This window comes from Carassius gibelio, chromosome A19 (assembly GCF_023724105.1).
Source record: "Carassius gibelio isolate Cgi1373 ecotype wild population from Czech Republic chromosome A19, carGib1.2-hapl.c, whole genome shotgun sequence".
Taxonomy (NCBI): Eukaryota; Metazoa; Chordata; class Actinopteri; order Cypriniformes; family Cyprinidae; genus Carassius; species Carassius gibelio.
The window spans coordinates 24,792,681-24,805,146 of record NC_068389.1 but is presented as its reverse complement, the minus strand read 5'-3'; the positions used below and the strand labels follow the sequence as shown (position 1 = coordinate 24,805,146).

The window sequence follows — 12,466 nt, the reverse complement described above, 5'->3', positions numbered from 1 at the left end:
TTGATGACCTGAGGGTGAGTAAATGCTCAGCAAATTTAAATTTTTGGGCGAACTATTCATTTAAGATGATTAAAAGATTAAAAGATTTGAGCATAACAGAGGCAACCGTACCAGAATAGCCTTTATCAATAACTACTATTACATTTGGCACATACATGTTCCTTATATACCAACAGATGGCAGGCAGATTTGTACTTAAGAAGCTAAATTCTCCATTATAATTACAGTTAATAAATAATGCTCAATAATTACTGCAGTTTCATCAATCAGCAATCACACTTCACACAGATTTTAATGTCTTTCAAATTATTTTAAGCCTTTCAAATTCATGTTTATAATCAGTCAACTGACCACAAAAATCTCATTCAAAACAAGATCAGCACATTTATATCTATGTACAATGATGTAAAACAATATAGTTTTGTATAAAAAATATTTAAAGTCTAAAGGATATTATTTAAAGAGGGCACAAGAGAGCAAATAGTCTGGAGTAAACAAATAAAGAATAATGTATTCAACCAGTCATCATCAGACAATATTTTGACCAATCGGAATAAAGTGTTCCAGACTGCTGTGTAATAATAATGGAACTGTTTTGTATTGAAAATTTAAGGGTGACTCAAGATTGCAAGGTGGGAAAAGCAATCACTGTAATGCAAATCATTCATTTGTTAAACAGTACATTGTATTTGTTCTTAATAAAGAGTAATATACCATCATTTAAGAGTATAATGAAAATAACAAAGCTAAATGATTATTGTGCCAAAAAAAAATTCAGGATAATGACATCATGTTCCCTATTACAGTAATATCACTGAAAGAAAAACAAATGGTCATTTTACAGTCACTGTGTATTAGATTTCTCTGAAATATACTACAAATGTGGCCACACATTGTACTTATTTAATTAAGCAACTCTGACATACCTGTAAATCTATGAATCCTACAATTATTTTGGGATTTATAATGTTGTTGCATGACAGCAGTCATTAAAAAACAAAATCTACAGAAAATAAACTGACCGACTGTATTTGGACACTTGTATGTGCTTACTGAGACTTTAATTTCAAAACCACTGGCATTCATATTTTATTGGTTTATTAGGAATTTGTGTCCAAATACTTTTGTATATTATAGCTGAGATTAACGTTTACAGAGCTATATCATCCATTAATGCCTCCTAAAATGTCTTTACATGAAATCACACACCCCAAACTTTCTCTTCCAACTGAATATCAGTTTGTCTCTTAAACATAATAAAAAAAATGCAAGAAAGAATGAAAACAGAAGAAATTCTGCCCTTGATCTGTTAGTAGAGGTTTGCAGTTTTCTTAAGTACCAGAAAAAAAGGCAGGACAAATGTCTTCGTATAATAGTGAGATTATGAAAATACAAACAGGTTTCTGTTTTAGATGCATGTTTTGTTGTTGCTTTTATACTTGTTTTCTACTCAGTAGCAATGCCACAAATTCACAGAACGCAAAGGAAAACGAACCCTCGTGTGGCCGAGCCGCTAGCTAGCTAATGCTACATTTCTAGGATGGAGTTGTCTGGATATCTTTGGACAAACAATATAAAGTACCAAATGTACATGTTATGATCACATGCTGATCGCGTCACCACACTTTCAGGATTTGTCACTCTGTTAGCAGCACAAGATGACAAGATGAGTTAGGCAGTGCTTGGAGTTCACATCACAAACAGACCGGTGGTGAACTAAAGCAAGTCGAGTGTTTTGTTCTTCTTTTATTCAAGCACTGCACAGTTCAGGCATGTTTTTTTTTTTTTTTTTTTCAGGGAACAAACTGGTTTGGGGTCTTCATCATCATCCACTTCATTTGACCTGAAGACTGAGAGGAACATCTTTGATGAGATTCGTTTTATTCAGGAATCACACGTTCAGAAAATCACAAATAGGATAATGTTGAGTTGACTCATAACTAGAGACTCTGAATTGTACGTCAGGGAAGCGTGTGCACACTAACCTGCTGGCAGTGTTGTTAGAGGGGATTTGGGTACACCTGTCGAGGGTCATAGGTCATTTCTGGCATGTATTGCTCATGTAGCTCAGCGTCCAGCGGGAGGCCGTCCATGTGTAAATCAGAGTAACCGTATGGAGGGTAAACTACATCCAGATCTGAGAGAGAAAGAGAGAGATCTTTGTTGTTTATATTTTATTATTTAAAGAAAAATATTTCATAATAATTACTTGTTACATTGTTAATAAAAACGTATTTCATTGTAAGTTTAATGCATTGACTAACTAATGTGACATATATAAAGAATTTTATATGACATATTATAGTGTATATTTATTATAATTGTGAATAATGCTATATAGCTTGTATAAATAATATATGAATGTAATAATAAAATACAGATTAAATTTAATGATATATAAACATTGTAGTAAATCACACTATACAATTACACTGAAATATTGTATATAATGTAATATATTTTATATTTTGTAAAAAATATCTAAAATATTGACATTATTATAATATACATATATATATATATATATATATATATATATATATATGAACATTATAATATTATTATATTTAAATAATACTTTTGCTTTGGATAAAAGCGTCTGCTTAATGTAAATGTAAATACTATAATTTTCCTTTCCTTATTTTATAACAAATGGTTAAAATTTTAATTTTATAAAAATTGTTGAATATATATATATATATATATATATATATATATATATATATATATATATATATATATATATATATATATATATATATATATATATATATATATATATATATATATATATATATATATATATATATACACACACACACACTATATAATATTTATATTTACATACTATACAACAAATTATATATAGATTATTATTTTTATAGTTATAGGTTTGTAAAAACAGCATGGTTAAATGTGTAAATTACTCAGTCTGTTGTTTTTTAATTATATTTTAACACATTAAATTGACAGTCCAACTAAATAAATTATTACAAGGTATTTGAATATTTGTAGTATTATTAATAATACATTTAATTATTCATTGAACATCATATTTTCTGCCTTTTTATAAAAGCACTAATCTGCTCAAAGTCATGCGTGTTCACTAATGAGATGTACAGAAGTAAAGCAGAGTGCCTGAAATCTTTTAACCATGGTAAAATCAGTGTAAACAGCGTGCATAGCATCATTGCCTTGAATAGAAAATGTGAAAAAGAATAAAAACATCTACAGTACTTCAAGCATTTTCACATAACGGAGGACCCTTGACATTGATCGAGTGCTGGTTAATAAAGTGTAAGTGACCGAGGGGGATTTCAGATGAACTAATTCAATGAATCCAACTGCCACATTCAGGCAGAAACACACACACACACACACACACACACACACCCAAAGTGGTTTCTGCTAATTTTTACAAACTGTGGGGTGTTCTTCAGATATTTTATGTCTGAACAGTATCAGTGTGTGAAATATTTGTGTAACAGGATCAAACAGGTCGATCAGGTTTCAGTAGGTTGTTTTTTATTTCCAATTTTGACGAACGAGTGAACAGCACATCGCATCCCTAACGTACCCATAAATGTTATTCTGTCTGTTCGCGGGACGGACTGACAACAACACAATCAAACCACTCTTGCGCTTGATAAAAATGTGAATTCAATGACTGTCTCACTTTATCTTTTCGTCTTTGACCCTTCTCTCACATGCACACGCATGCCATAACTCATTTGTCATGTGGCATTTTATTGTAATGCCCTTCACTTTAATGCAGCGAGATGTGCCAGATAAATAAGCAGTGTGTGGTGGTGTGTACTAAAGCAGAAGGACTGTGCTCTCAACTCACCATCTGGTATATATCCAGGGTCGAGTGGCATGGCGGCATGTGCCTGAAAGAATATGAATGCAAACCCATTCATTAAACGTTTCTTTCATAACAAACAAAAATATGATACCATTGAAATATCAGGAAATATCAAAATATATATATATATATATATATATATATATATATATATATATATATATATATATATATAATTGATCAGCAAGATCAAGCAGATACTTTTTCACAACATTACTAATTTTACTGTATTTTTGATCAAATAAATGCTGTGGGCACCAATTCACTTTCATTAGGACATATCCATCTCCTTTATATATATATATGTCTCCTATCCATCTCATTTACATTTATAACTGTTTACAGTTTTACACAGTTGCCCCAAAAAGTATTTCTAACGTTCTGGACACAAGTCACACGTACGTGGATTTGAATGTTATTGCATTAGAAAATATCAAACTAAGTTGTAACATGACACTTTCTGTGATAACTAACATCACTTTTCTAAGCCATTTTTTATCTACACACTAAAAATGGCAAAAAAATATCCAAGTGCATGTGACAGTCATATAACCGTTTGCAGTATAAGAAACCTAAATGAAACCGACACACTGAATTAATGGAAAAAAGCACACTGTTTCAAATCAGGGTTGAATTGGCAATTTGGTTTGCATTCATTTTCAATAACTGAAAGGTATGTCATCATTTAAGCCGTATCAATGTAATTATTTCATTATGATTGCAAAAAATTGATACTGCATACAATCATTCATCGAAATGAACTCATTGAGTGACCTCTGTGTGTGACTCCTGAATAAATACTATATTCACCATTTCCCAAGCTGCAGGGTCATGTTTGAAGAGGGAATGTGTGAGCTCCACCGACACACGCTTCCTGTAGTCTGAACTCTTGTCCTCCGAGATCCGGAAGAGAACAGCTGCAGCATAGGTGGCTGAAGAAGAGAGGAGGATTACAACCTGATTTTTTGATATAAGATATGATACATGATCATTATTAACTTATTATTATGGATTATTATTATTATGTAATTTTTATAATGCATGGAATATATTTAGTGGAAAAAAATACATTTTTTTCCGGACTATAAGTCGCACTTTTTTTCATAGTTTGGCTGGTCCTGCGACTTATAGTCAGGTGCGACTTATTTATCAAAATTAATTTGACATGAACCAATAGAAAACATTACCGTCTACAGCCGCCAGAGGGCGCTCTATGCTGCTCACTGCTCCTGTAGTCTACATTGAAGACATATAGCGCCTTCTCGTGGCTGGAGACGGTAATGTTTTCTCTTGGTTCTTGGTTCTAAATAAATGCGACTTATAGTCCAGTGAGACTTATGTATGTTTTTTTTTCCTCATCTTGACGTATTTTTGGACTGATGCGACTTATACTCAGGTGCGACTTATAGTCCAGAAAATTCAGTAATTACTTTAATAACATATGACAAATAAAAAGGTAAAAAATTACAGTAAATGCTTTTCATTGTTAGAAAATAGTTCTATTTAAGTAAATGGCATTCTTTAGAACTTTCTTTTCATCAAAGAATTCTGAAAAAAAAATCATGATGTAACACACATATAAATATATAATGTATACTTGATTATTATGTAATGTTTAACATTAATTTATTATGTAATATAAATGTACATACAAATAAAATATACACATACGTATAAAAAATACACTTGCTGGACTATGACTTTAATGGATGGTCTATTAATCAAGTGAAGTGTAAACAGACTTTTTAACTAAATGTATTCCTGAAAGTGAAATCTTCAGCTTGTGAGATTAATGGCCATTTAACACGTTATGTGCCGAGCTGAAGATTTGGTTGCAAACTTTTGGTCTTTCGTGTATTCTGCTTCTTTTCGATGCTGATGTGTGGCACCTAAGTCAGCACCTAACGTCATGCTGTGTCTGACTGTGTTACCACAGACTGTCATTGTCCAGCAGACACAGGAGAAAGTGTTGAAAGGGAAGTGAAGCCCAAGTATGGTGACCCATATTAGGAATTTGGGCTCAGCATATAACCCATCCAAGTTCACACACACCCGGTAATTCACTGCCCCCCACTTACAATCCCTTCTCGACCGGAGACTCGAACCTGCAACCTTCAGGTTACAAGTCTGACTCTCTAACCATTAGGCCACAGCTGCCCCCAAACAGCTTCTTCTGGATGGGCATCACTCACCAATCCCCTCATTGGGAGAGTGCAGGAGCTCCATTAGAGGTGCAGATGCTCCTTCTGCGTCAATCATCTCAGCAGACTGCTTATCCAGAGCCAGTTCACACAAAACACCAGCGGACACACGCTTTATGTTCTCCACGTAGGAGTACAGAAGCTAACAGGAAACAGGAAGTCAAAGAATGAGAGGGGTCATACACACACACACACACAAAAACTCATCTGTGCTGCTGTTTCACTACTGCTTCATCAACACCTACATCTCATTACAAGGTTGTATTTTTCTTGCACTTCTTATGTAATTGTTTCCTATTTTTTTAAGTTACTTTGGACTTACCGTAAAAGCATGTACCATAATAATAATGCACAGTTTTTTGGGAAGCAACTAAAATGAGTGACAATAGTATTTTTCTGATATCGTAACATAACTCTGTCGCTTTTTTCAATAACAAACCACTTTTCCCAACATATAGCAACTAACCACTTCATCACTATTTTAATGTCATATTTTATTTTGCACAGATAATTACCAACATAATTTTTAACACTCACTGTCAGTTTGGGGAAATATGATTTTAGTGAATTGGTTCATTTAGCAGATTCATCTATATGAATCAACACTGAGTTCCTGCACAAAGGCAGTGTTGTTAAAGCTAAAACTATTAATAATCTTATTCGTTAGTTGAAATAAAGCCGAAATAAAACAACATATAATATAATACAGTATAATATAAATATTAGATCACAAATTAGATGAAAATATATAGTATAGTACACTATACTATAATAAATACTAAATATATAGTAAATAAAAAAAAATTCAAAAATGTTTTCTAAATAAATAAATGCTATAACACTGCACATAAGTCAGTTTGTAAAAAATTGTAAAAAAAATTAAGTGAAATATTTTGTTAAATGCTATCATGTATCACTATGTTTTATTCTATATAAATTATATACATTTGGCATTATTATTTAGTATGTATGTCTTCAAATTTAATACGATGACTCTACACTGCTTGTTGTTGTGGCAGAAAAATGTGAATCTAAATATAAATGATATCATCTGATATTTATGTATTTCAAAAATATATCACACCCTTTTGGTATTTTGTTTATTTGATTTTATTTATTTATTTTTGCTCGTAGCTTATCTAACTTCTTTTTCACTACTGCTTGTAGTGTAGCTTGTAGCTTGCAAAAGAGTAGCTTGACTCCATTTTAAAAGAAAGCTTTAAATGTAGCTTCGTTGACACTGGTATCATAATATATAAACACTGACAAACACACACACACATACAGACAGCAGCCATCGCCCGCAACACCCACACATCACAACACACACACACACACACACACACACACACACAGGTGAACTGCTTTCACTGCCAAAACTGCCATAAGTTGGTTCAGTACTTGCACAAACAGAGGAATGGTCTGCAAGCTGGCGATCTCCCCTCGGTTGATGGGATCTCTGGCCAGTATATGCAAAGCCCCTGTACAGCCTTCCACGATCTCCTCCATTCGCACGCCATCCTGTGGAAATAAAAAAGTGAGAAGAAAACATTAACTCTAATGCTAAAGGGATCTGGTCCATGCCATATACTGGGACTGGGACCTTGATGCTAACTTGACTGTATTTTGTCCTCCCTTTGAGGGCTTCGGACTATATGTGAGGGTGAATAAAGAGTATATACGACAAATCCATGCACAGGTATAAAAAGCTCCAAACGCACCTGATAGGTCTGCTGGGCCCCTGAGCCATGTCTCTGAGTTTCCTGATGAGCTTTCAATAGCAGGTTGATCAGTCGAGGGATTGTGCCAGATTCTCTTAGAGGCGCCTGATTGGCTGGACACAGGGCCAAGTTACGAATCAAACCCACTGTGGCCTATAGTGCGAAAAATGCATATAATTAATGAGTGTTTAGAGCATTTTCATGTTTGTTTGAATTTTCTCATTGCTTTCTTATGCTCACAAATGAATTAATGCAATGGTTTCCAAAGTAAATAAAATTACTCTAAATATTAATGTTAATATCATTTAAATTATTCATTTGAATTTCATTTCAATAAATAAAAAACTCTGAAAAATAAAAATGAATAGAAATAAATAGCATGGAAGAATTGAATGGGAAATTTGAGATTATATTGAAATGAGCTGAAAGTTTATATACTGAATTTCATATAAATATCACATTAGCTGATCATTTTTCTTCAAATACGTAAAACAGAGTAAGTTAGTAAGTCAATAAATACATTAAAATAGAATAGCTCAGATAATTTGGAAGAATTTAATGAAAAAATATATATTTTATTATTACTATATATTATTTATATATTATTATAACATTTATTATTTTTTATATTGAGATGCGTGCTTTAGATCGTCTCTGTATTTCGCCGAAGCTGAGCACATTGAGCTCCAAACACTTCCTGCACTATGAATTATTGCAGCCTATGAAAAAATAATTTAAAAAAGATATTCTTTGGGATTTTTCTTTGTGACGGCTAAATTCTCTTCAACTCAATAAACCGTGCCCCACTTTTGTACCGCTGTACCTTTTCAAAAAGACATAATCTGAGTCTTAACTCAGTTGTTGTAAATTCATCACAGTGCAGCTCCATTGTAAGTCCATTCCTCAAAGCTTTCATCATCTTTAACAAGTGACTCACTCTTGTAAATCCCAAAGTGATGCCTGTTGACTGAAGCCCAGGCACTGACATCAACTTGATTGCAACCGAGCAATGTTACATGCAGCAATAATGTTTTTTTTTTTATATTAAAAATCTGAGCTGATTATAAAATTTAGGGGGTGTAAGATTGAATGCAATCTCAAATGTTTCTGGAGGCATCAATGCACATGTGAGTCTTTGCTGGTGAAATCACCTGTATATCACTCCACGATATAGTTCAAATAAATGTCATGCATTTATGTGAAGTGTCTGTCATTTTACTTCTGCCCAACCATTTGTGCACAAAGAGACTTGGGTAAAGGCTTAATTCCAGCCTCCTTCATAACACATCATTAGTCAACAATGTTCCTCTGCTGATTAGAGAACAGTGACTGATAGAGCAGATCTCTGCAGGGTGGGACGAAAAGCCATGTCAAGTGTTGAAAATGCTGCAAATAAACATGATGCAATGCATTCCACACACTGGGCTCTCATGTGTGTTGCATTAGTGATCCGTCTTTTCCAACCGGCCTGGGTGCAACCCAAGCCATCAGCCAAACTGGGACGGTCCAACTGTAGTACATAAGGTCTTCATGAATCTCATTTGTAAAACCGTTGAACAGTTTTTTGGTTTCCATATAGGAGCCATTATAAAATAAATAGTTCGGCTTTAAATGAACCATGTCCAGATCAGTGATAAAATGCATAAAATTGGGCCATACTGTTACAATACCCTGATTCAACTCGTCAGCTCATTAGTAGAGACTTTAAGAGCTGAAGTGGGTCAGAAAAGTTAAAGGGCTGTGAGAAAATATGATGCATGTCAGAGCTGCGTCTTGTTCAGCAGCGGCAGCTCTTAAAGTCATAGCATCCAAAATAACCGAATAACCAGCTGCAATGATGTCTGTTCATCAAAGAACAAAAGAAAAAATAGGAAATCAATCACAGTTACAGCTTTATTGATTTGTCTATATTTCATTTAGAATTTAGTGATTGATAAATTTATACATTTCTGTATATTTAATTCTCAGCTTGCTGAAGGGAACGGGTAGCTAAATATGACATTTATTATAATGGGTCTATGTAAAGATTGTTTTAGGTTCACTTGAATTAGAAGTTATTTTTAAAAGTCTAATAGATGTTAAAATTGATAGCAATTATACTGTAATGTTGAATGGCTATCATAGAAAAAAATCATAGAGACAGCAGTATAATTGGTAACAGTGATACTTGCTTTCAGTCATAAAGAGATGCCATTAAAAAAATATAAAAAATATACTCTCTTCAAGCTTTTTCTTCATTAATTTGAAGATTAAATGTGAAAGTATTCCAATATAAAAAATATATTGAATAACTTGTTAGGTGGGATTAATCGCAATTAATTGATTTGTAAAAAAAAAGAGAAAAAATCGATTGACAGCACTAGAATTTTTTTTTTAATTCTTAGTAAAATCTGTGTCTTGTAGTTTACTGCATTATTTAAAGCTTCACAAAGTATGTACCACATTTAAAATGTTTTACTGTAAAAAAAAAAAAAAAAAAAAAAGTTTAATAGTAGTTTTGAAAAATGTGTCAAATTATGTACATGCATATGAGATGAACTTGTATCTGTAGCCTAATAAAAGCAATTCGATTTTTAGATTTTTACCTTGTTAATATACCTTTTATTGGACACTTCCGCTCAAGCAATAAAGTAATACCTGACTACATTTAAACAACGGCAATGATAGTGAAAACGTAAAAACTCGGCAGTGTGATGATGTCGATATAGTCTAAAAGCACTACTATATTGGTCAGCTCAACATCAAAACAAACTAATCACTGAATGAAACAGTGGAGAGCAACACACAAAACACCGGAGTACACAATCAATGCAAATGCTTATATTTTCAAGATTTCCTATTCAATCAGGAATCTCCGCATGCAGACTGTGAGTGAAAATTAAAACCTGGTATTCTTGTTCTTCCGGATCAATACACACATGCTGAACAGATCACAGCACACACACACACACACACACACACAGGTTTCTGCTCCAACGGTCTGAAACGATTAAGTGGGAGATCATGCATGCCGGGAGCCCGTGCCCACAGACAGACAATCAGAGTCCGGCCCACCACAAATCAGAGAGCTGAGGACAGCCAATTACATCCAGCACGACCTTTCTGATTTCCCCAAGATTCAAGGGCTTTGACTGGCATGGAGGCAAGATAAAACAACTGGTTGGTTACTGCATCTGATGGTTATTTTAGAAGTGCAGAGGAAAACTGACCATCTGCAATTTTTCATTTTTATATACAAATATTAAGGACAAATGTTTGGAATGTTATCAATATGATTTAAAAGTTTGCGGTTGGTAAAATTGTTTTATGTTATTGAAACAAATCTCTTATGCTCACCAAGGCAAACATTTTTTTATCAAATGTATAGTAAAAAGAGTAAAATTGTGAAATATTATTACAATTTAAAATAAATGTTCTCTATTTGAATATATTTTAATATGTAATGTATTCCTGGGATGGAAAAGCTGAATTTTCAGGATAATTTAAATGTCTTCAATGTCACATGATCCTTCAGAAATCATTCTAATATGTTGATTTGCTGTTCAAGAAACATTTCATAATATGTTGAAAACAGTTGTACTGTTTAATATTTTGGTGGACACTTTGATTTCTGGATTCTTTGATGAATAGAAAGTTCAAAAGAACCGCTTTTATTCAAAATAAAAAGTCTTTTGGAACATTATAAATGGCTTTACTGTCACTCTTGATTTATTTAACACATCCTTGCTGAATAAAAGTATTAATTTCCTAAAAAACAAAACATGAAGCTCAAAACTGGTTATTTCTGGACCTTTTGCAACACCAAACCAGGGTTATTATCTTTAACTAAAACATTTTTGTTAATTGGAATAATAATATAAAAATAAATTATTAGATGAAAAACTATAACTGAAATTAAAGAATTTAAACCTACTTTAAAATAATTAAAACTTAAAATAATTATATTTAAAACACCACCACCAGAAAACTAATAAAGATGACAAAAGCACATTACTAAAAATTGTACAAAAATTAAAATGAAATCTGAAAGTACAAAAATAAAAGCTACTTTAAAATATTAATAAAATTGTAAACACTACATGTATCTATGTGTGTGTGTGTCTATATATATATATATATATATATATATATATATATATATATATATATACATATATACATATATATATATATATATATATATACATACATACATACATACATACATACATACATACATACATACATATATATATATATATATATATATATATATATATATATATATATATATATATATATATATATATATATATACATATATATATTTAAGTTGCCTGATCATGCACACCTGCCACTCCCCCAACACAAAGAGTCCCGCACCAAATTCGCATCATTGGTAGAGCCATAATAATTTACACATTTACAATTTACAAGTTAAGTTCTAACAAACTTTATTGCATCACAAAGGGTCTCCGTTGCTCAACGTTCCATGAAAATCAGTGACTCCTGATGCCTTTTTGCTTCCAAAAAACTATCAGTGCGACTATCCTAATTTCCTAACCTTCAAGCAATTCCATAAAATTTTTCTTCTATATAACACAAAATTATTTCAGTCATTCAGATACAATGATTTCCAGCTCTCAGTCTGTGTATGGCAGCGGTTCCTTGCATATGATACTTGAGGGCTCTTTTATTGT

The 12,466-nt window shown here is 32.4% G+C and overlaps 1 protein-coding gene across 1 annotated transcript in view; it reads right to left on the bottom strand.

The window, feature by feature from the left end:
- The window catches only part of LOC127935460 (junction plakoglobin-like), a 73,703-nt gene that overhangs the window by 26 nt on the left and 61,211 nt on the right, over window positions 1-12,466 (bottom strand). Inside the window, exons 10-16 of the mRNA XM_052533344.1 lie at window positions 7,788-7,940; window positions 7,468-7,587; window positions 6,058-6,208; window positions 4,676-4,797; window positions 3,848-3,890; window positions 1,986-2,137; window positions 1-1,850 (exon numbers count right to left, since the gene is read on the bottom strand). The exon at window positions 1-1,850 is cut by the window's left edge and continues 26 nt beyond it. Coding sequence (XP_052389304.1) covers window positions 2,001-2,137; window positions 3,848-3,890; window positions 4,676-4,797; window positions 6,058-6,208; window positions 7,468-7,587; window positions 7,788-7,940 — 726 coding nt within the window. The 3' untranslated portion in view covers window positions 1-1,850; window positions 1,986-2,000. The remainder of the gene's footprint in view (window positions 1,851-1,985; window positions 2,138-3,847; window positions 3,891-4,675; window positions 4,798-6,057; window positions 6,209-7,467; window positions 7,588-7,787; window positions 7,941-12,466) is intronic.